At 41.3% G+C, this 24037-nt stretch overlaps 3 protein-coding genes across 10 annotated transcripts in view; 1 reads left to right on the top strand and 2 right to left on the bottom strand.

The window, feature by feature from the left end:
- Positions 1–608: 608 nt before the first annotated feature.
- Positions 609–3800, top strand: ccdc117 (coiled-coil domain containing 117). Of its 4 annotated transcripts, none has more exons than XM_035639446.1 (7): positions 609–898; positions 979–1060; positions 1139–1328; positions 1452–1502; positions 1584–1844; positions 2463–2603; positions 2787–3800. In XM_035639446.1, the coding sequence occupies exons 3-7, from the start codon at positions 1186–1188 to the stop codon at positions 3028–3030; spliced, it is 840 nt and encodes a 279-aa protein (XP_035495339.1). In that variant the 5' UTR covers positions 609–898; positions 979–1060; positions 1139–1185; the 3' UTR covers positions 3031–3800. The 4 variants fall into 4 exon arrangements, with proteins under 4 accessions (XP_035495339.1, XP_035495337.1, XP_035495340.1 ...); XM_035639444.1 differs by having other exon boundaries at positions 1163–1328; XM_035639447.1 differs by lacking the exon at positions 979–1060 and having other exon boundaries at positions 1163–1328.
- Positions 3801–3841: 41 nt separating this feature from the next.
- On the bottom strand, positions 3842–13377 carry si:ch211-102c2.8 (myosin heavy chain, skeletal muscle). 3 transcript variants are annotated; one of them, XM_035639440.2, is made up of 29 exons: positions 13240–13377; positions 12692–12767; positions 12494–12600; positions 12338–12392; positions 12131–12253; positions 11558–11860; positions 11258–11341; positions 11074–11169; positions 10829–10936; positions 10669–10750; positions 10438–10576; positions 10194–10286; positions 9998–10110; positions 9762–9888; positions 9517–9636; positions 8845–8997; positions 8404–8634; positions 8157–8252; positions 7889–7990; positions 7624–7806; positions 7399–7530; positions 7073–7305; positions 6828–6954; positions 6662–6745; positions 6357–6568; positions 6116–6142; positions 5832–5907; positions 5509–5715; positions 3842–4538 (listed from the first exon to the last, which is right to left on the bottom strand). In XM_035639440.2, exons 2-29 carry the CDS (start codon positions 12756–12758, stop codon positions 4473–4475), a joined length of 3546 nt encoding a protein of 1181 aa, XP_035495333.1. In that variant the 5' UTR covers positions 12759–12767; positions 13240–13377; the 3' UTR covers positions 3842–4472. The 3 variants fall into 3 exon arrangements, with proteins under 3 accessions (XP_035495333.1, XP_035495332.1, XP_047185041.1); XM_035639439.2 differs by having other exon boundaries at positions 8845–8958; positions 10669–10936; XM_047329085.1 differs by lacking the exon at positions 6116–6142 and having other exon boundaries at positions 10669–10936.
- Positions 13378–14299: 922 nt separating this feature from the next.
- The window catches only part of osbp2b (oxysterol binding protein 2b), a 41964-nt gene continuing 32226 nt past the window's right edge, over positions 14300–24037 (bottom strand). For 2 of the 3 annotated variants that reach the window (XM_035639490.2, XM_047329288.1), the window contains 6 exons: positions 23360–23463; positions 21983–22078; positions 21544–21728; positions 21189–21409; positions 19885–19902; positions 14300–19058 (listed from right to left, as the gene is read on the bottom strand). In XM_035639490.2, the coding sequence (XP_035495383.2) occupies positions 18916–19058; positions 19885–19902; positions 21189–21409; positions 21544–21728; positions 21983–22078; positions 23360–23463 (767 nt within the window). In that variant the 3' untranslated portion in view covers positions 14300–18915. The remainder of the gene's footprint in view (positions 19059–19884; positions 19903–21188; positions 21410–21543; positions 21729–21982; positions 22079–23359; positions 23464–24037) is intronic. The other variant, XM_047329287.1, reaches the window with a different exon arrangement.

Consider the following 24037-nt stretch of genomic DNA (forward strand, 5'->3'; position numbering starts at 1 on the left):
GCTTGTAGTAATATGTTTTTATAGCAGCTCAAGTTTCAGAAATCCAGTCATATTGACGAGCAGATGGGGGACTTTTAATTTGTAATTTCTGAAGTTGATGCTGATTCAGGAAGACAGAGACCGTGGATGTTTTCTTAGGCAGAAGTATTTATTACAACAGCTCAATATTGAGGAGACATTCGGTTCACTACACAGATCAACAGGTTCACCGTGTATAGCGTCCCAACATAGTCTGCCTATCTCTGGGCCCTGCAGTGTGTTAAGCGCTGTCAGAGTAATATCAAACCTCTCACCGCGACTGTGACATCTCCGAGACAGCTTTCAGCTTCCCACCGACTGTCTCGTAGATAAGATGACCTCGCTTGGTGCATGAGAACGCTCATCTGTGCAGTTTCTCAGGAGAGCACAGGACAGAAATTCCTCAACAATACCCATTATCTAATGTCCCTCATTTTTATAATTACGTCAATCTATAAGTGACACGGGTAACATGTTGTAGCCACGCGAATGCAATCCAATCACTGTTATTACCCTATATGTACTGAGTATAGAATAATATTTTATTTTGAAAACCGGACAATGCTAACTCTGCATGCCTGCACTTTCAGGGCATTTACCATAAAGGCTGGAATACGGGGGCACTCCAAATTGAGGGTGGGCTGGTTAGCCCACGGAGAAACGGACGACTGATGACGTGACCGCGGTTCACGTCGCCGAGAGCGTCCGGCCGATATCTCTGTCAGCAGGTGGTATCGTCACATATCCGGGTTAATGAGACCCGAGCGAACACAGCGTGTTGTTGTGAAGCAAATCAATGCGAACTGAGCGCAGACAAGCTAGCAACACATCAACAACAACAACAACAACAACAACACAGAGGGGCAGGGCAGCTGCGCAGGTTGGTCCGTTACACTAACTTCATATCTTTCTGACTAACTTATTAGCAACGTCATTCATCACAGGCGCGTGTGGCGTCAGTTTGTGTCTGTAACGTTGTAGCTAGCTGGACGACCAGACAACCGACCCCCTGTGAACAGACGCAGAAGTTGTTTGGCCCCAGGTGGGTTCCAGAGAACACCTCCCATCAGCTCCTCTGATCGGTATCCACTCGGATCTCCCAGATCAGATCCATTCGTAGTTGTCCCCCCTGGTTCCTCCTCAGAGCCTGTCACCGGCCGCACCACCATGCACCACCCGGCCCCCCTGAGCAGTCAACGGGGGTTCCTGCCGGCCATGTATTCGTTTTCAGGCCCCACCAGCCTTCCTGAATTTGACCTTGGACCTCCGAGTACGTCTGGCCACCTCCAGAGAGCAACAGCCTCCAACAAGTGAGTAGGTGATGAACTGGGGGCGCGTACATCTGTACGAAGTACACTGGCAGTACTTGACGTATCCTTCAGTCTCAGCCTGATGTGTATTTTCTGTTTTGACACATCGTGTCTGTCCCGCAGCAGCTGGGAGACACGGTGCCTCAGGAAGCACCGGCGGAGAGTCGACGATGAGTAAGTGAGAGAGGCACAGAACACCCAGTCTGAAACATTGCACGCTGCCCGGAGTACTCACATGGCAGTGTGTTTTCTCAGGGGCTGCAGTGCCAAAAGGAGGAGGTTAATGGTGGAGGCGGAAGTGGATGTTTTGGAGGGTTCAAACGGCGGCGCTCGCCGTGACTGGCCTGCGGCAAAAAGCTGCCCCCCGCTGTCTGCACAGCGAGCCGGCAGCGCACCTCCACAGCCTCAGCCCTCCACTCTGCCACATCCCTCCCCTGTGCTGTCCCGACCTGAGATGGAGAGCTCCTGCATGGAGATCGAGGCAGCCCAGAGGAAACTGCAGGAGATTGAAGACAGGTATGCAATTTGGAAGTTTGTGTGAACATTCGCAAAATCCACCTCCCAGGATTAGACATCAGATGGACACCTCATTACCAAAGACCCTATTTCAAACCAACCAGTTGTTAATGGGTATAGCAAGTAAGAAAATAATGTAGAAAGAGTGTCTCAGCAATTCCGGGCTGTTTGACATCCTATGTTAGTAGAGGGTATGAACGTGGCTTTACTTTACGCAGAAGTTGCCACAGTTTTTCCCCCAGCTTGAAAACACAAACAACATCTGCATCTGTGATTAATGAGGTAAAACCTGGGCAGGACACGAGTCTGTTACAGATCATAATAATATCTACTGAAATTACTTCGATCAGGCGGATGTGTCCTGCTTGTCAAACATGTCATACAGCATGACATGTTACTCATTCAAAATCTTTTATAATCACTCAAAACACTTGAGAACATGGTTTAATTATAGGATTTAGTTTAGATCCTTAACTCTGAATATGTAACTATCATCACTTACAGGCAAAGTTAATTAGATTATTATTGATCCTGGTTTTGGACATAAAAAGACATGTCATCAACATGTACAGTAACCTCTATACACTAAGTGTACAATGTGGTATTGATGTATCACAGGATAACGCTGGAAGACGACGACGAGGATCTGGATGTGGAGCCGGCCCCGAGACGGCCGGTGCTGGTGATTTCAGACAGTTTGAAAGAGGACCTGCAGCGCGGCATAAGCAACATCCTCCCCCACAAAGTAGCCCAGTCTGTGTATGTTGTCTTTATTTTGTTATTCAAAAAATACAATGTTGACTAAACTAACTTATTGTACATGACTTGAGTTATGGGAGGAATTTATTGACTTTGAAAACCCCTTAAAACAGTTCCTTTAATTTATTTTTTTTATCCTTCTGATGGATCTTTTTGTCCTCCTTCACCTCTTCGTACTTGTAGGAGCCATTCTTGCATGGAGTTGGTGTTGTGGCGGCCTCCTGACGACCCTTTCTGTCGGAGGCTTAAGGACTCATTACAAAAACAGCGTAAACAACAGACAGTATCACGGCAGATCCCGACTCCGTGTCCATCTCCAGTCCCCCACAGTCCCCTGAGCCCCCCCAGTGCACCTGCGGACACACACTCTCTTCTGTACAGCTTTCCTGTGGCCCACAGCTCCGGAGAGGAGGACATGGAAATGTAATGGTGCTTAACGGCTTAAAGAGCCAAAGTCAAAGACTGGACATGTAGTAACACAAAAGACTACAAAGGACTCATGACTTCCTTAAGTTGGTCAGTTTGGCAAGGCACGTTGGCTTTACATGAATATTGTGCTGTTTTGGACAGTTTGTGCTCCTCAAGCAGTTTTGTCATTTTCAGTTTCATCACTCATTTTTTCTGTTTTCTGACTATAATCCCGACAACTAAATTTAACGTAATAATAACACTCAACCTAATGAATTAGTTTTATTTCAGAGGTTTCATTTAAATCTCCAAAATTCCTGTTGTTATTTTAAAACTTTAACGAAGTTGCTTAGAACAATTGCCTTACATTACCTGCTCCACATAACTCACAGAATTGACCTTTGCCCTTACAAATACGATCATTTGCACAGCATTTTGCCAAAGCTTGGCCAATACCACACTGGTGTATGCTGTTTATGACTTTGTTCTTTGTGACACATCAGTGCGCAGCACCTGAATTTGTACAGATTTTACATTCAGCTTCTGGTCGTCATTGACAGGACACTGAAATGTGTCCGTGTGTTGCTCTCTGCATGGCCTCCAGTTCTACTTGTGGTCGGAAGATGATCTTCCTACATTGTTTAGCAGGTATGCTGTCTGTGAGCTTTGAGGGATTTGTAAAGAAGTCCTAGAAATGCACCTTATAATTTGATTGTATTTTTCATTGCCAGAATTTCAACCAGGCTAGTATTGTTTTATATTTGTTAAAATAAAATCTGAAATTGTCAATGGGATGGCATGGTTGGTTTTTATTGGATAGAATTTTGCTTGAGTTCAGTGGAATCTAGTTAATCATTACCTACAGTATATGAGGAAGAGTAATGGTCCCTGGACTGACCCATGTGGAATGCCATAAGTGACAACTCCTCAATCTCATTTAATAGCATACATACATACATACATGGTCCCAGTTTTTACATTAAGATGAAACATTTGACAAAGTTGATAAAGATGTATAAAGGCATAGTCAATGGTAATGACAATTTTCTTTGAACTTACAACAAGAAACATCATTTTACAATTAAATATTATGTAAGATTTATGATCATAAGGGATTTCCCACAAAGAACTGTCAGCTTTATGGGGTCATTTGACATTACTCACATGATCTTCAGTCTCCAGTAAAAATGTCAGTTCATCACTCATTCACAGTTCACTGTAACCGTAAACCATACACATTTGACTGCCTCAACACAGAGGAATGTGAACTGAATGACAGAATCTTCAGTTGTGTCTTTTGTCACCGTGACCTGCTTGTTAATCTGCACCTCGAGTACATCTGACAGTGAATGATTCATCTGTGTAGTCGGCAAAAGTAGCTTGAAATTCTCAAGAACCGGACTCGAAAGTATGTTACATGAATGGTGTTCATTCAAACACGCTCGGTAAGGTTTAATCTGTCTAACTTGAGACTGTCCTGATTGCTGACTGGCTCTGAATGCCAGCACTGCCTTCGCCTTGCATCATCTGTGAAGGAGACACACCAGACAATATTAGCTGATATTAAGAAAAGCACAGAAATAATATCCAATTGATGATAATCCTTTTTTTACAATAGTCCCTCGTCCTTGACAGTTTTGCAGTTGAAATCAGATCCCAAAGAGCTGTGTCTGTTAAAAAGGAATTGTAGGTAGTTTGCTTCTTTGTTTCTGTGGTGCTTCTGGAGCATGGTGGTAGTTGTACTTTATACATTTAAGAAGTGAGGTACTATAAATGGAGTAAGTAATGTTTTATGCATTAATGTCATAAACCTTGTTTATGACATTAATATGAGTGGTGCATCAGCATCATACACTGAAATTATTCTCATCAGATTGCTGATGATTTTTACATTTTCAGTTGTTGAGCTGTGAAAATATGATGACACGTATGCAGGTTTCTTCCTACATACATCACAGTATCATATGAGTCAGCACATAAATGTGAGATTGTCAGGCGGACGTTTTTTTATTTGTTTCAGAGACCAGGATGAAAACGAAAGGGGGCAGAGATGTTGGAACAAATCAGTGACGTCAGTAAAGTCAGGGACATCTTTTAAACCCCTTCTTAAAACAAATGTTTAAATGGAAAGCATATGTTGGTTCAGTTTTGAGTTAAAAAACAAAACAAAACGAATACACTTTTTTTTTATAATTTATTGTTTTTTATCTTTAATCTTGTGATTTTTTTGCCTTTAATTTTGCTGCAATATTTGAACGAATTTGTAACTTGGGTTATGAAAAGTGCTCAACAAATGCAGATTTTTATCATATTATATATTATATTATATTATATAGATGGTAACAAACCTGAACCAAATTCACCTGGCCTTGAGGCAAAAAATTACAATTTCTAATATTTGCACTATACTTGTTGTTTAGCAGCCCTGTAAATGGAGCTAGTGGTTACCGTGAAAGGACAAGTCTAAAATCAATTGCTTCTAGAAGAGCTTACTCACTGTTGTAAGATAGGATCCTCGCAAATCTAAAGGGACTGTGTGTGGAGGAGAAGGGCTGCAGGTATATTCCTGGTTTTCTACACGGAGCTGCTTCACTCTGCTCTGGAGGTAACGTAGAAGCTTGAATGAAGCCACGTCTGAGGGGCTCTGGGAGGCAGCAGAGTCCACAACATGGAGGGAGGGAGAGCAGGCTGAATTCTGAGTTTCCTGATGGGAGGGAGACACCGGCAGAGATGTACGATTTTCTTTTCTCCAAGAAAATAAAGAACACCAGGTTCCTACAGTATTAGGTGTTAGCTTTGTGTGAACAGTCCAAAATGTACCTTCACATTAAGTGTCTTCCCTCCTTCAGGCCTCTCAAACTTTTTCTGTTCCTCCCCTCGAGTCTTTGATGTTTTTCTGTACAACAAAGAAAAAAAACCTAGATTTGAAAGGTCCTCAGGTGAGAATAGTTTTTGCGTGAGAAGGGTTGGGTTAAGGGTTTACACGAACTGTTACATGTTAATGTTAAAGTTAATTTTACATCTATGGTCTGAACACATGAGTTGAGGTGAGATCATGCTATTGCATTGACAGTCAATTGGTTAGTCACACAGAAACCAGTTACCTTCCCCTTAACAACTTTGCCTTGCACCTGTGAGATGGCAAAAAGTAGAGCTTAGCAGCAGACCAACAGAGGAACATTGTTTGATTCCTACTGTGTGGACCAATTAGATTCCGAATGCCATAACAAGAGGGTCAAAAATCAGGAAAATGATTGCTTCATACTTTTGATAGGTCAAACGTTAAGTGGCAGCATTTTGACTTTTGCTTGGAGGACTCTGCCCTTTTTATCTTTAGCATGTCACCTTTCCAGTTCAGCTGTCAACTCCTCTTCAAACTTGCATGCCAGACGAGCTGCAGTCTGTTCCTTCCACTGAGCCATGCTCCTCTGAACCTGCCTCAGCTCCAGGTCTTTGGCCTTCAGCTGCTTGCGGAGAGATGCTGCTACTCCGCCTCCCTCTGCTCCTCCACCACTCATATGAGCCCTGGTCAGACTGCTTAACTCCTCAATGTGCTCCTGCACAGATGCACAACATTTCTGTAATGCTTTAACTGATGGGTCTGTTTGCAGAAACAAGAGCTATAAAAAAAAAGGTGTGTAAGCTCATACCTGAATGAGACGCTCCTTAAGAGAGTTTAAGGCTTGATCTTTCTCCATCCTAAGCTTTTGCCTCTGAGTGCTCAATTCCCGCTCCTGAAAACAAATTATGAATTAATATAATATGATGTATTTTCAAACATCAGAAACTATGCTGTATGTAAAGTCCTAACTATACCGTGTCTTTTTTCAGCTGCTCTGAACTTTGTTTCTGTGAATCAAGCTCCTGGTGTAGATGCTTAATCAAGCGCTCCAACTGCTCTCTCAGTGCTCTCAGGCTTGTAAGAGCCTCGGCTACTGTGGGACTGCACGATACACAGGCACCATAATCAGAGGCTGATCATCAAACACACTGCATTGCCCACAAAGTATCCACTTCTTCCTACACCAGATATAGATGTGAACCGGAGCAGGACATTATACCTGGCAGGCAGTTGCAGGGCACTTGGTTTGGCTCCGCTCTGTTCCAGTAAGAGTTGTACATGCTGGCACTCTGCCCCCAGCTCACGGGCCCAGTGCCTGTGCTGCTGGTCCAGCTCAGCTGTGATTTGGTTAGAACTGCTCTCCCTTACTTTGAGCATCACCTGGAGTCCATCAGCCTCTTTCTCTGCCAGATGAACCGCTTGCTCGAGCCGCAGCACTGTCCTCTGACTCTCCTGCGACCACAGACCACACACACGTTAGATTTTCTATAACAGCATCTTGTTTTATGTGCATGCAAATGATCATGTTCTGTGGTTTTCTTGCACCTGTGCCATCTGTTTCTTTAACCCCTGCAGCTCAACCTGGTGCTCCTCTTTCAGTGATTTGCAAATCACAGCCAGCACAGACTCCTGCTCTCTCTGCTGTGCACAACTTTCACTCTCCAACTGCTGCATTCTCTTACAGAGAAATAGAAAAATCATGCAAAAAAAACAATGTTTCAATGCATTTAAGACGGTAATGTTGCATATCATGTTTGCGAGTCACCTTACTGTTTTTAGTTGCAGAACTTTATGTTGAAGAGCTTGTGCTTTACTCTTCTCTTGCTGCGTCTCCCTCCTCGCGCTCTCCAGGCTCTTTCTGTTCTGCTCTGCCAGTATCCCACAGTGCACCTGCACAGCTTCCACTTTTTCTGTCTCCCACTTCCTCCTCTCCTCCTCGATTGCTTTGTGCACCTAAACGAGAGCATACTGTGCATATCATGTAATCATATCGAAAAAAGATAGCATATTTTAGGCACAGGGATTATCAGAATACCTTTTCAGAGACTTCTATGTGCAGCTGCTCTTCGCGGTTCCTTGCCTCCTCCCTCCGCTGCTCCAGAGACATCCTTAGCTTCTTTGCTTCTTCTTCTTTTAGCTGCCAGAACAAGAGAAGATCACATCTTAAAAAATAACCCAGTCTCAGTCTATATTTATGATAGATTTTTAGGTTTCGATAGCCACTTGAGGAATCCAAACTTCATCAAGCAGTTCATGTTGAAGTGCTGTAGGGGGTTTTAAATGGTTCCAATTGACACACTCACATGAATGGAGTTTTGCATGGTCTCAATGCATCGTGTGAGAGCCAGAGTGTGTTCTTTCAAATCACCTGCTTTCTCCTCTTTAGTCTGCTGATTAACCTGAGAAGGAATTAGACAAATCAGTATTTTGAATTTTCAGTCTTGTTTGTCACCCAAATGAGAATCAAAGACAACACGTCTCTCTGTTGAAGATGATATAATAAAAATATAAATGCAGTTCGGAAAAATCGCAGAAAGCTTTTACACTTACCATCATTCTGTACGCTTGTTCCTGGGCCTCCTTCTGTGCTTTGTAGTGCTGGGTTGTCAGGTGTTTTAGCTCCCCCTTCAGTCCATCTCGCTCTGCTTGTAAAGTCCCATGTTGTTCCTGTAAATGTAGCAGCTGTAGCTCCTTCTGGGCCGACATCTTCTCCAAAGTGCCCACCCTGATCTTACATTCTCCGTGTTCAACCTGCAGCTCACTTACTTGAGCCTCAAGCGCCTACGAATAAAAGACACACAGCAATCGTTAGTGACGTTAATGAAGGTTCTGTTCTGTTCAGGTACAGAGTCTATAGGAGGGATAGTTAGAAGAGAATAAGACATACTGGAGAGTGGATGCCAACATTTTGCCATTTGCTTGACAGATAATTTTTTATAATTAGAAGAGAGTGTGATGATTACAATTTAGCATGATGATATAAGGTATCACCTCAATTTGCTCCTTTTTCTGGATCTGTTTCTCCTCCAGACCTGCACACCTGTTCCTCTGTGAGCGTTCTGCCTCTGTGGCTCTCTGGAGTTCCTCACGTGTCTGCTCTAAATTCTGCTCCAATGTCATTTGATGAACACATATCCAAAGATACTTTAAACACAGAAAGGAGAATGTGCCTTTTACAGAAAAAACCTAAATAGTTCATCCCTGTAAATGTTTCTTGTCATTCAAATGATCCATTCACAACTTAGTGATATTTGTATTGAAGGCACAATATGACCTTAGAAGGCTCACAACAAAAAAAATTAGTTTAAAACCTGATTTTGCACTGGAATTGACTGACAGGTCTTTTAATACACAAATATGACTTATTTTTTCTGATGTCGTCTGAATGTGGATTACATTTACAAAGTTATGACCTTTTGAGAATAACATAAACCTGAACAACTAATAATGTTCTATAATTTCTTCTTATAAAAAATCACTAACATAAAACCAGAACATCTTATAATGAGCATTTTATTATTATTAATTGTTGAGTTATTAATTTTGGATGTTGTTGTTTTTACAGTTCTGTAATTATTTTATTACAATTATTTTTAATATTGATATAGTTATGGTTTATAATTGTCACTTGTATTCAAAATTAAAAAGACCTTAATACTGTACCTCTTGCATGGACTCAAGCTTCTCTCTTGCACGTCGCTGTTCAGCGAACAATTCCGTTTTTGCACTGTCCAGCTGTCTCTCTATCTCCTCCCTCTCCAGCACCGACATGATGACGCTGCTCTGTTTGCGGAACAGTGGAGCAACAAAAAAATTGGTGTTTGAAGAACAAACCTGACATATTAAAACATGTTACTGAGCACAAGGATGGAAATTAAGAACACATTGCTTGGGTCGGATTTAGTTACCCTCTCCATGCAGGATCCGTCCTTCAGTGTCTTTTTATGTTGACTCAGAGCTGCAAGTTCTTCTTCCATGTCTCTGATCTCATGGACATACGACTCTCTTTGCCTCTGCAACTTTCTCAGTTGGCAACTACAACACATTCACTGTTGTGTCACTCTTTCACAGCCCTATGATTCTTTTAAGATCAGTATCATGTAAACGCATTTATCAAAATTAGAAGGATAAAATATCAGCATACCTGAGAGAGTCTCTCTCTACACTGCTGTCAATCAGACCGGACTCCATTGTCTGCCTCTCCTTCTCAATCCGTGCGTTCTCTGCCATTAGTCGCTCTAATTCCCGCAAGGCATGCTGGGGCATAAACCATAACCTGCGAGATAGTTTTTGTCAGTGAGACTTCTATTCAGTTTTCTATTGAGGATGCTGCACTTTACCTTTCTCCTCTGCTGAAGTTCAGAGAGGCAGACTTCAACGTCTTTTAAATGAGTTTTCTTCAACATTAGTGTCTCCTCCACTTTCTCACATTTCTGAACAACACACACACACAAACACACACACACACACACACACACACACACACACACACACACACACACACACACACACACACAGCTGTTATAAAACATTTCTCAAATATCCCTTAATAATATGCGTAGATACACTATGATTCATTCTTACTTGTCGGAGATTAGCGAGTCGCTCTTTCATTTTTGCAGACTGCATTTTCACTGATGTATTCTCTGACCTACACCTTCCACTCCAGTGGTTGGTGTCCTCATCTGTGTCCTTGTCATCATCACCCGAGGAACACTCAAGTCTGCAAAATGCAAAAATGCACAGTATATATGACTGAAAAACAGTGGAGACAAAGACAGAATGAGTTTTGAAATGTTGCTCGGTTTGGTTTACCTGTAGCTTTCTCTCTTTTTCTGCTGAGCTTTACAAACAGAAGGACTTCTCTTTTGTGCACGTCCAAAAGAGGATCTGTGGACTTTTAAAGATTTAAAGATGAAAGCGTTCTCACCGTGGACTCTGTAGATGAAAGAATAAACAGTCAAACCTTGTTTACCTGATATAGACTGAGGTTCACTTTCTTCTTGTGTGAGTGTGTCATAGTCACTCTGGGTGATGGAGTAATCGTCCAGGCCTGCGGCAGACTGAATGAGACAGTGCCATCCTGGGGCATGGCAATAATGATGTAAACTACAATTTAATACACTCATGTTACAAGTAGTGGTTATATTCATATATGAACATGTTGTATGATTTTAAAAGTGAAGCCCACTTTCCTCCACAGTTTCTGCAGTCTCTTACCTGGTCGCGTGAGAATGTGCCATCTGACCTGCTCTGAACAGACTGAGTCAAGGTCGCTTGCAATGGACACAGCATCGAAACCCCTCACAGGCACTCCTAATGAAAAACAAAAAGGCAACCTACAGTTACCATTTGCAGTGAACAGATGCACAGGAGGATTAGTGAGACTGTGCTTGTGTGGTACCTGCCAAGCACCTGGCCTTAGGAGAACAGCTCTCGTTGTGATGCTTGTTTTCTTGTTCTGTTACAACACTGGTTTTGTGAGTGACTGCGAGGGAAGTGAGAGAGAACCAAAGGTGTACCAGGGTTGTAATCGGACCAGGGACAAGAGTCTAGAGTCAAGCAAGTGGACCCCTGAGGTTAACTTCAAAAGTGCTGGAACAACCAATTTACTGGTATACAATTTAATACACGCATAACATACAGTTCATTATATGGGAATAACATGTTATGTTAATGTTTATGTTAAGAATATGCTACATACATTTACACCTCTCAGCCTCTTCTTCTCTGTCTGACTGTTGAAATTTACTCTCTGGCAACGGCACTTCCACCATCTCCTCTGTGAAGCGCCTGGCAAAGTCCTCAGTGCAGACACTGTCTGAAGGAGGATGCGCCTCTCCTGCTATTGTGTCCTCTTTACAGGTGTCTCCAAGCAGCCTCTCGAGTCTCCAGATGACCTCCTCTCTCCGAGACTCCATTGCTTCTTTGTTTCTCGTTCCTCTGTCAGACCACTTTTTAGTATCCTCTTGAGTGTCAGGACCTCCGCTGCAGCCTGTGCTCCTCTCTGGGTAGAGAAGTGGAGTCTTAGTTAGAGTTTTAGTTTCAAAAAAAGCTTGTCTTTTCCACTAAGGATTAAAAACAAATGAAAGCCAATGAAGACATCAGGCTTACTCTAATAGGTTAGGGACCATGTACACATCTTATTCATTTCACTCTTTGTTTTTGTCTTTCAAGTGCACACATGACGTTGAAAAGATAAACAACCCTTTGAGAAGAATTTGGCTTAAAAAACTGTAAGAAATCAGCTTTTCATGTAATGATATTGAAATATCACCTAATAATTGCTCGGTCACCGGAGTGTGTATCAAATCGAGACAAGACATAGGAGTGTCATTTGTTGGCGTTGTACTTCCAAGGCCTGTGTCTTTGCTCAGAGATTGACTCCACTGAAGAGGGGCTGGGGAAAAAATCCAATACACAGATTATTACCAATAATGTTTTAAAAGATTGTCATAAAGATGTGTGTTATAACATAAATTACCAACATCGCTGCAGTCATGCTTTCTGAAAATTCCCTGGTGATTCTTGGACTGGACCTGCATCAAACACATAACTGCTCATAAAAAAGAGAACGTATTTCTGATAACACATTCAAAAATACAGACGTGTAGTTTCACTGACAGTGAAAATCACAGACCTGCAGTTGACCAAGCTGAGCATCGATGGCGTCTAAGAGGAGGTCACAGTGGTCCCGTCTGAGAGGCTGACGGTCCAGGTCACACACACTGCTGTTGACATTGAGATCTGTGAGGTCAAACAAAAGGGTTAAAAAAGGAGCGGGTGCAAATTCACATGAGAGTGAAATATACTGTATATAGTATAAATATATACAGACCAGTGTAAAGAAGCTCATCAGTGTCCTCTGCATTTCCCTCGGCTCTGTCACGGTTTCTGTCCGCCATGTTCTCCTGCTGAAGACAAGTGTGCAGACATTCAGCAGGATCACACAGACACACCACATCCCCAGTGTACGGACCGGTGGGGACGGCTGACTGGGCAGTCATGAGAGGTGTGTGTGTGTGTGGGGGGGGGGGGGGTTATGTTGCCCCTGTTGTCCAGGAAACCAGGACAATTTAGCTTGTTAGCAGGCCACACAAACTCCTTTTTACTGAGAAGACCATAAATTCCTTCGCTGTCTTGTTTCTCTCCCACTCCCCAAGATGAACATCAAGTACAGCAGGTTGGGTCCTGTGATGCAGGGTTCTTCCTGTCAGGTGCTCAGCTAACGTTAGCTACAGTGACTGTAATGCATGAAAACTATTTTCAAGTGGCATTCTGAGAGGCCACGAAGGAGATTTTTTTCCCAAACAATTTATCTTCATAAATGGATTTCAAACTAATTCCTCCACTCACGTACATGTACATGTCTATATCTTACTATACCTTTTAAAGTCCTGAATCCCTCCTCCTCCACAGAAGTCACTCTGGAGGAACGGAGCCGGACACTTTGCTGTTCTCGGTTCTTCAGCGCTGAAGTTCACAGCTGCCGCACTGACTCTTGATTGACTTCACTTGGTTGCCCTGGAAACGGCCCAACAGCTCGTGACGCCAGGAAGGAGGCGCACCGCGGCACTTTAAGCGCCAAATGCGGCGCATTTAGTTGCCTCCTCCAAAAAAAATATTTCAAAATAAACTATATTGTTGAAAATATATCGTTAATAGAATCCAGTTGTACCTTTGAAATAATTCACACATAAACACAATAGCCTACTTTCTGAAGGTTTCTTTATTCCCCACCCCACACCATGCATCCTGCTCAGCGGTCTGAACCAATGCATTTACACAGGCTTAGTATGCACATAGTCTCATATTTATTGATTGACCATAAAATACCATGAATGCATATACTAAATATTGTAAAAAACGCTTATATTGCAGCAGATTATTTGAAGTATATTGGGGAGATATTTATGTCCCCTCCAGAAAATATTCACTACGTTGGAATGAGATGCGCCCTTGCATATACTCAGCTGTCAGTTTAGGTACACCTTGGGAATAAAACTAATACAACTGTCTGATACAACAGTCCTGCAATAAAACCTCCATTTATGAAGATTGAAATGTTCAGATTTATATAAATAGTTTCAGAGATGGTTTTATTTAATTTTTGTTCAATTATATGATCATTTTGGAAGCTGTAGCTTGTGCTGCTTTTGAACTGCATCTGGTTATACAGATGTACCCACCATATGTATATCAATAGGGCTAGGCTGGCAGCACAAACAGTTGAATCAACACCTCTGTGAAACAGTGTAAGTTCTGAAAGTTATTTCTCGCAAAGACTGTTTAGGATTGTTACTGTTGTTTTATATAGCCTTTTTTTATTTTACAATTGCAATAAAAGTCACCTTTTCATACAAAAATTGGCATGAAATCTCGAATAAGCCAATTCAATGCATCCCATCCTCCAATTGCCATTGAAAGAAAATAAAGCAGGCAGATATTCAGTGTCAACAATAACAACTTTATTATCTTATTTTTTTCATTATTGTGTCTTTGTTGTGTAAAGACAATGTTACCAGTATAAATTAAGGGAGAAAATACACAATAAAATTTAAAAAAAAGCAAAAACCTCAGTTGAATCCGCAGTTTCAGCTGACTACACTTAAGTGTATTTGGGAAGTGGGAGTAGTAGTCAAGGAAGGTCAATCACCTTTGACCTCCTGTACCAGGCCGCTGTTGAGATACATTTCATAACTTTCATCACCATTCAGATTTTTAATATCAACGTCTGTCTCGCAACAATGTCGTCAGTCACAGTCCAAGAAGAAGCAAGGTTCAGTTTTCATCAGGGGGCCTCTGCCTCAAAACTGAGCAGTATCAAATCAGGAGGACTTGTGTGCCACAAATCAAGCTCATTATGCGTACAGACAGTATGCAAACACCAACATAAGAACAATGGCACCCATGACAAGTTAGAAATCATAACAGAAGACTAAAGTATAAAAAATAAAGCGAAAAAAAATTCCCCCCACAGTGAATTGAGGGTTGGGTGAGATGAAATGAGAGAAACATTGAGAGGGGGTTAACATTAGATCCCTCTGAGCTTGAAAAGGCAGGTGAAGAGTGTTTTGTTTTTAGTCTTCAGTGCACTCTCCATTTACACTTTGGTTGTTTTTCCCGTTTGCATGAGGGAGACGACTGTTTGAAGCCATTAACTAACAAATCTACACCTCACTGCATTATTGCTACAGCTGTCCGATACTGTACAGGGCCTCAGTGGGGCAACTTCAACAGGCAAGTCACCACCATGCACTCAGGTACTGAGGTCAAGTTATTTGAAAATATATTGATTAATACGTATGGTGAGCTCTCCGTTGTCATTCAAAATATAATATGTATTCTTGAGTATAAAATCATCTCAAACACAATGTATTAAAGTAAATCTCTAGTGAACTTTGATATTGGTAGCTGAAAAAAAAGTAAATCACAAACTAAATTTCCTTCTGAAGTCTTCACCACCACTCAGCAGTGATCCGTGTTCTCTCAGATGCCATGACTGCACGTGATGATGATACAGAATAAACTGCTAATGAGGATTTTCAAGATAGCAAAAAAAAAAAGTCATCTTGCTGCGATAGTGTCCATCCTTCAACTTGACCCTTTGATATGATTTAAAGTGTACACAACTTCAACAGTTTGTTATTACATGAACGTGTTGGTGTGTGAGTGAAGCAGACAGACAAGAAGAGAACCCAAGTAGTAAAGTAAAATTAAAGGAATTGTTTAACATTTGGGTAATATGCTCCTAGGTTGATGATGACAAGATTAATACCACTCCTGACTATTCAACATATAGCTGGGCTAAAGACAGCAGCTAGTTAGCTTAGCAACTGGAAACAAATTGACATGTCTGGTTTTGTCCAATGATTGGGGAAAAAAATCCATCAACATGTAGCTCCAAAGTCAACAAATGAACATTTAATTTGTTTGAGTTGTTTAAAACACAATAATATGGTGAGTTATGTGCTTGATTAATCATTGGCTGGAAGCAGCCAAGCAGACTTAAACAACTGTGATCCTTTAGCTTTGGAGAGAGCCAGTGTAGCTGTTTCACCCAGTTTCCAGTCTTTGTGCTAAGATAAAACAACCCGCTGCTGGTTGTAGCTTGAGAAATGAGAGAGGTATCAATCTTTTCATACAAACAAAATCCCAAAACATATTTCCAAGAATGCTGGATTATACCTTCTAGCCATTTTGGTGATTGATCAAACTGTGCTCATCCCAACCACAAATCAAAACTGCGTTTTAATGTATCTTTTATGTTAATGGGGACAAAAAGCATCTTTTGTGCAAAAAAACCCCATCAATCATCATTCATTTCAAATCAAATTATTAACATCAATTAAGATTTTAAGTTGCTCATATCATACGGAAAATCTCCTTCACTCTATCAGCCAAATAGCATGGTGGGGTATTCAATTATGAATGAGTTTCTTTTCCAGTACATTTTTCACATCTTTATGGCCTGCACTTCAGAGGAAATCATAACTGAACCACAGTTACTAATGTGCTAGCATCAAGGACTCTATAAAAAATATTTTCAGTGTGTTAAGACAGTTAATGGATATATAAAAAGATGAATCTGCAGCCAAATGACAGTGCCACAGGATTAATTTCCATCTTCATAAAATTAATTTGGTTTAAAAATTCAAATTGCAAGAGACCCTAAGGCTCATTCCGTTTCTTCTTTTCAGATTTGAACTATGTTGTACAGATAACTTCATACTCAGATTAGTCTAGTTATTCTTAAATCATCATTCTTTTATCACAAAATATTCACAGAAATAGACACATGGTAGATATAATACCTCCAGCCTTGAATTCTACATTCCTAACAAGAATTACAAAAAATACTAACTGTTTTTCAAAACTCATGTCACTGGAGACATGTAGTGCACAGGTCAGAGGACGTCATCCCTTGTTTAGCCGATTTAAGGCAAAAAGACTGAGGGTACCCTTGTGAGCTGATCCCAGATCAGCGTGTCCACAAACACAGAACGAAAGGACAATACAAGGTGTGAGCTGTGGTGAGTCTGGAGCAGCAGCTGAGGGAGTCCTCTGTTGCAAAAGCTGACCGCACAAAAGCTGTGCTACAGGAACCAGCCCTGACCTCCTGTCAGCTGAAGCCACTCTGGACTCCTGATAGAAACCACTCCCGTCTCAGGTGGAGAAGAACCAACTGGAACTACAAGTTAGTGACTGATAGGAGGCTGTGGAGCTGGAGCAATGCACACTACAGAAACCAACGGGATGTACTGGGTGGCAACGACCGAAAGTCTGACCTAGCGATTTGGCGCAGGGGTTAATTCTTTGTACAATCACTGAGAACGATGTCACTCAAAATGGTCACCAAGCACACAGTACGTGTTGCCATAGGAGAGCACCACAGGACGAGGTAAAGTACACGTACAGAGTTAAAAAAAAAGGTTCATCGTCGACGCAGAGATATGTACTAATCTATGGTCAATCACAGTGAAACATGCGTATTCAGGTACTTGATGGAGATTCCTTTAGAGTGATAAGAATGTAATGTTGCACTGATGTGTTACAATTTAGACCGACTACTGTAGAGTGTTGCTAACCAGAATCACAGGTGGAAGATGTCTGAAGCATGTTTAGATAACTGAAATGCATTGGAGCATAGGCGCATTTCATATTCAAAGTATGACCTGGATCAGCAGCTATATCATCACTACATGCACTACAGTCTAACAGACTAACTAGGTACTTGTGTTTACCTAAAGGGAAACCTCAACAACCACACCGCATTTCTGTATACTTGATCAATTCAGATAAACCAGCCTCTTAGCTGTTGTTATGGAGACCAAAACTGTTGCAAACTAAACGAATAAACATTACGAAAATAACAAATATATAAATGAAAACAGACAACATATATAACCACAATAAAATTGTGAAAAAATCATGTATATTTTCACGTAGCTTATTTTCACAATTAAGTTTTTTTGCAGCCCATCAATTTCTTTCTGTAGCAGTTTTTATTTAAAAATCTTTTTTTCCAAAGTCTAAATTTGCTTCACACTGTCATATTTCCCCAATGACTCTTTTGTGTGTGAGGCCATTTATGGAGCAGCCGATCCCATAAATGACTAACAGATGAAGATTTTGGATGGAAGGTGGGATTATGTGGAAAAAATATAGAAAATAATAGTAAATTAAATTGTTTGAATAAATTAAAACTGGAATAAAGTAAATTGCAACTAATCAGCAGCAATAATTAGTTTGTTGAGTTTTAAAATTTTTTTTTTATTATTTCAGGATTTTATGGTTAAAAAACACTGTTGGTCTATAGTTATTAATACGATAATGTCTTCTTTATTTAATCATGAACATTTTGGGTCTCCATAACTCTTAATAAAATCTAACAATCAGAAATTTCCTGACACCAAAAGGCAAAGTGAGCAGTTGAAATCATTCCTGTGAAGAGAAAGAGGGAACTAATTTCTAGTTTATAAATTGGTTTAGCATAATCTCAATTGTGATAAATAAAACAGGATGAGTACATGTTGCTTATGACCACTGAAATACTGACGTGCATTCAACACTGTTGTGTTTCAGTGACCTTGTCCCTGTTAGTTGTGAGTCTGCAGTTGAGTGCTGTTTGATACGGGTTTTCTATCCCATTAGTAAAACTCTGTAATAGGGTGATCAAAGAAAAGTGCATTGTGGGTAGCATTTACAGAGCACCTGATTTCAGGAGTGCGCAGGTGCCTAAATTGTGTGATGTCACAACTTCATTATCTCTCTCTCTCTCACACACGCAAGTGCACACACATTATTTCACTGCTATTTCAGTAAAGTGTCAAAGAGGACTGCTCAGGGAATGTCCCTTCTTTTCACCCAGAGTAAAAACAGAGTGAGGGTGTACATGTGGAGGTACAGTGTAATCCAAGAGTGTGTGAAACATACACATTTGCTTGCTCACAAAGGTCCACATAGTGTTCATAAAACAGCTACGCCCCACTGCATAAGGACCGGAGGCTGAGCAGTTTCCTGTCTGATGAGGTCAGGTGTGATCCGGGGTCAGTTCCTGGGTTAGAAGATGTTCGGACACATGCTCCAGTCCTGTCTCTCCTTCGCCTCCCAGTAACCCCCCTTGTACACAAAGTTTGTCTCTCCAGTGACAGAGTCCCTCCTCTGGTGAAACCACAGCGGCTGGTAGCCTTCGTATTCTCTACCTGCAGGAAGAAGCTCAGTTGTTACTCAACCACCATCATTTAAACCGCAATCGAGTGGAGAAGCCACACTTGCAGGCAATTCACAGAGCAATCAAATTCACCTCCACACTATGTGAGAAGCAATCAATCACTGATCTAATGTTTTCCAGGATAACTAAAAAACTGAACCAAGCTCTAGTAACATTGAAAGAGTAGACTTTGTATCAGTAAAATACACGTAAGTTTGATATGAGCAATGCAACAACCTAGATCGATAATGGTAGAGAAGAAAATTGCAGCTATATTTCTTTACAGTGTCCTCTATAAAGGCATAGTGTATGCTTCATTTCAATTCAATTTACGCTTCCAAGTAATTTGTTTGCTGCTGGTACAACAACAGTACCCACAAGCAGTCTCATGGACGGGATGGAATTGCAGTGCAGATTAATCTCCTGTTGATGTGGCTTCACCATCACTAAGAATATTTGTTGTATCTTTTATTATATGTAACATATTATTGAGGCCAGATCTAAATGAAAATGTCACATGTTTGTAGGAAAAAGTGTTTGTTTTTTCTTTATCCTCCATCATCTGGAGAGGTTTACATGAAAGGAGAATCATGCAGTTCTCACACAGAGGCAGACCACAAATAGGACACACAGAGGTTGGGGTGTAGTGTGTGTGAGTGTGTGTGTGTGTGTGTGTGTGTGTGTGTGTGTGTGTGTGTGTGTGTGTGTGTGTGTGTGTGAGAGAGTGTGTGTGTGTGTGTGTGTGTGTGTGTGTGTGTGTGTGAGTGTGTGACAGAGAGTGATGCACAACAGAGTGGCATAGGGTAACCCCCACTCACCAGAGTCATAATCACACTCTGACCACCAATAGAGGGAGGAAAAGAAAGACAAGTCATGGGTACATCAAATACAGTCTAGCCTACACACAACAAACAAACACACACACACACACACACACCCGCACACACACACACACACACACACACACACACACACAGACACACACACACACACACACACACACACACACACACACACACACACAAAGGAATGTCACCGGGATCAGTTCAGTTTGGCTTCATTTACACTCCTGGGCTCTTCTCTGTTGAACCCTGCCCTCTGAACTGCAGTAACTGTTATACTAGCTGGAATAAGCATCACATTTGAATCTTAACCATTAGGATCAGGAGCCCAAAAGAAATGATCCATAATAATGAAAGACACCATTTTTATGGCATAGCAGCAGCTATATATGAATCATTTTATGTAATGCTTTGGTCTTGGCTGTTTGTCTCGGTAGAAACTGTCTTGACTCGCAGATGTAAAAGATAGAAATAGCCTTCCTAAGAAAAAATATGTAAACCTTAATTGCAAAACAGTGCAAAGAAGTACTTTTCCCTGTTATAAATTCCTATTAAATTATTTCTTAATATTGCATATTATATATGATTTTTGGCAAAGAAACAAAGAAGAGAGAGTTTAACAATTGTATTGATTTACATGGTCAGTTGCCATCTGTTTTCATTATTCCAACTGCAATCTGATGAATCAGTTTGGTCTTGAAGCTGGTTCTCAATGATGCAATACTCATGAACCTCAGCTGCTATTGCTACAGAAAAAAAGGTAGCTAGAGGTGATCAAAATGGTTGCAAATAAAAAATCATTTTTGGGGGAACAAAGTAATACACAATACATCAAGGTTGACTCAGAAATAAGCAAACGGATTAAAAGTACTGAATGTATTATAAGGACCATACAAAGAATGACATATGACTTCCACCCAACAGAATTTCAGCTTGGTGACTGTTAAACCAAATGCTCTTTGGTTTGTAGTTAATCTATCTCTTTCTGTTTATGTACTTCCCTTGGCTTTTTAATCAAATATTTTACATTTATATCTAAGTTGGTTGCTCTCTTTTTGGCGCACTGATGTTAAGAGAATATATAAGCATTAGCATAAAGGAAATGGAATTTTCCTACAGGAACCCTGGATGCCCAAAACAAGTACTCACACTTTCCAACTCTGCGCTCTTTGCCTCCCTTCGTTCTCTCTTTCTTTCTTTCTTCTTTATCGCTGCTCATCTACGTCTTTCACTCAGCATCACTTTACTTAGACATCACACTTACGTTTGCCATTGCATACCTTCAACCACAGCGTCTGTAGCTTCTGCTTCCCTCCTCCTTCTCACAGCTCTTTGTTTCTCCTCCAGCCTCTGTTTTTCTGAGTTTGCTTCATCCCATCGCCCGTCCTCCATCAGCCTCTGGTCTGGTCTCAGCCGGCTATCTGTCAGTCCCACTCCGTCCTCCTGCTCATTCAGGGTCAATGCCAGACCAGAGAAGTGGTACATGTTCTCTGCGTTCTCCCTGAGATAGCAAGAGGAGGAGTGACAGTGTGTGATGATCAATAATATTGATTGAACATTGCAGCTGCTATATAACAACCATGACTCATATATTGCAATGTTCTTCCTTATGAGGCCGATGAGGTAAGCGCTTACGGGAGAGGGTATTTCTTCCACAGCAGTTTGGGGGACAGAGTCTGATAGACGGTCTTCTGCCTGCCCTCTGATCCACTTGCCCCTCGGCTGCTCTGAATGATTTTAGCACTTTCCATCTTCTCATCCCACGTACCAGAGAGGATGTAGTGAGCATGGCCCTCATTGTCTGCCACTACACCTGTCACCTGAAAACAGCAAAAATAAATCAGATTTGTTAAGACACCAAACCAAGTCAATTTTGTGAGTCCATATTTATCACCATGCACTGATGTGTGATCTCGTACAGTGAGCTTCTTCTATATTGTACTACTCTAAGAACCAATACATTTGTTGGTACTGTCAAGCAGGGGGCAGCATCTCACAAATTAACCCAGCGCTGTATGACGTCATACCAAGGTCAGGCATCAGCAAAGTGTGAAATAGAAATCATTTACAGTACCTTCCGTGGAACGTCCCTGGAGAAATAACTGTAGGGAGAGAACTTGAGTTGGCAGGTCTCCTTGGTCCTGTGATTCACAATCTCAATGTCCCCCGACTGCAAATACAGAAATGAACCAACGCAAGAGTTAGAGAGAGACAATCATAAGCAGAGAATGATATTTGAGTGTGCACATTATTCCATTTGAGATTGTGAACTGCTCCTGAACTAAACATTGTAAACAGCAAGATAAATATGACAAACGGAAGTCCCAGTTCCTTCTGCCGTGTTTTGTCTTAGAGGCTCTGGAAACCTATTTTCTCACTCAGCTTCTTACTACAGCAATAACTTGGTTTAGTAAGAACAGTATACAGTAAATTACCCTGTATGAACACCCCAAATGAAATATTTTCAGTGGAGTGTTTGAGGTCACACAAGCGTGGGGGGTGACATTCATCTTAAACAAATCTTGACCAACTCCTTGTGTTTGGATGTACAGTATGAATCCAGAGTTGTTATTCTGTAGTGTACCAGTTTACTTCTGATAGTGATGATTCAGAGAGAAGTAAATATTCTTCTGTGTCTCACTTGTCCATTTCTTTATGTACATTTGTTCTTTAAGGTCACACAGAAACACAAGCACACACACCTCTGCAAGTTGTACACCTCCGCAAACTAGTAAAGCTCCAGTTCACATCTATGTCTGTCCAGACTACATACAGAAATATATGTATTGAAGACTTTAAAGGAATGTAATAAAAGGTATTAAGTGTATTTTATTATAATTAGTGTATGAATTCATTTGTCATGGGCAAAAAAACATCCTTTATGAGCTCACAGTGACTTTGATCTTTGACCTTTGACAACCAAACTCGTACTGCATCAGTTCATCCATGAGTCTGAGGGGACGTTTGTGGCAAATGTAATGAAATTCGCTTCCAGGCATTCCAGATTTAACAAATTTACAAGAATGGGACGGAAGGAGTGAAAGGAAGAAAGACGGACAGACAGACGGGTGGACAGACTGACAGATAACCCCTCTGACATATACAAACTTAAATACCAGGTGGAGTAAAAAAACAAGAATTACACTTCAGAGGAGATGTGCAGGTGTGAAGCCTGCCCTTCCTCCCTCCTCCCCCAATAGAACTGGGCCATCTCTCGGAAAGACGAGGCTGTTATTTCAGGGTGTTATTAGAGATCAAAACTAAAGATAAATCCTTAGAGATTGTGAAGCTCCTTATTCATGTGCTGTAAGGCTTTGCTCTCATTCCCTTCTGCACAGTTTGTCACACAGGATGAAAAAAATATCTACAGGCTTCTGTGGAAGGCCAGTCGAGGTTGCCAGTTTAGAGCTGTGGATGAATGGTTACCAATGAGAAGTGCTTCAAAACAGACCTGGTCAATCCACAGCTTGCCCACAATGATGTTGTGCACTGTGGAGGTGACCTTTCTCCAGATATAGTGGTTCCCACTGGAGTGGAACTGCAGGTGTATGGCACCTGGGGAGGGACAAAGAATAAATATAACAGCTGCTTTCATTACCAATCCACAAATGCAAACTGAAAGCGACGCGTTAGATTGTCGGTTTGCTTTTGGTCTACACAGTCAATTCTACCTGCGGCAGCTGGACAGCATAACACATTTATGCTCCATGCACAGACAATACATTTACACCATATTCTCTATGCGACTAACTATGGAAGATTGATAAAATGTATTTCACCATGAAGACTTTCGACTTATGAGTTATTTTCTATTTCATGACACCTCAATGCAGGCGTGTAACACAAAGTGAGAAAAGTCAAATATTACCTAGGCAACCCTTGGTGGGCCTGTATCTATCAAACCTCTCATTTATCTAAACCAACAGACTCCTGCTCTCTACTGTCCCAGAGCAATAGAGATCTCCCTTTATACTCATATTTTATGTATGTGTCAAAGGGGTCATAAAACCCTCCTGATTCATTCTCACACTCTTTCCTCTGACGTCAGACTGTGTGTGGGACGGCTCAGTGGTTCACAACGACCGTCTCTACCTCCTGAGTGAAGAGGCAGAGACGATCGTCCACTAAC

The sequence above is a fragment of the Scophthalmus maximus genome, chromosome 19, assembly GCF_022379125.1.
Source record: "Scophthalmus maximus strain ysfricsl-2021 chromosome 19, ASM2237912v1, whole genome shotgun sequence".
Classification (NCBI taxonomy): Eukaryota; Metazoa; Chordata; class Actinopteri; order Pleuronectiformes; family Scophthalmidae; genus Scophthalmus; species Scophthalmus maximus.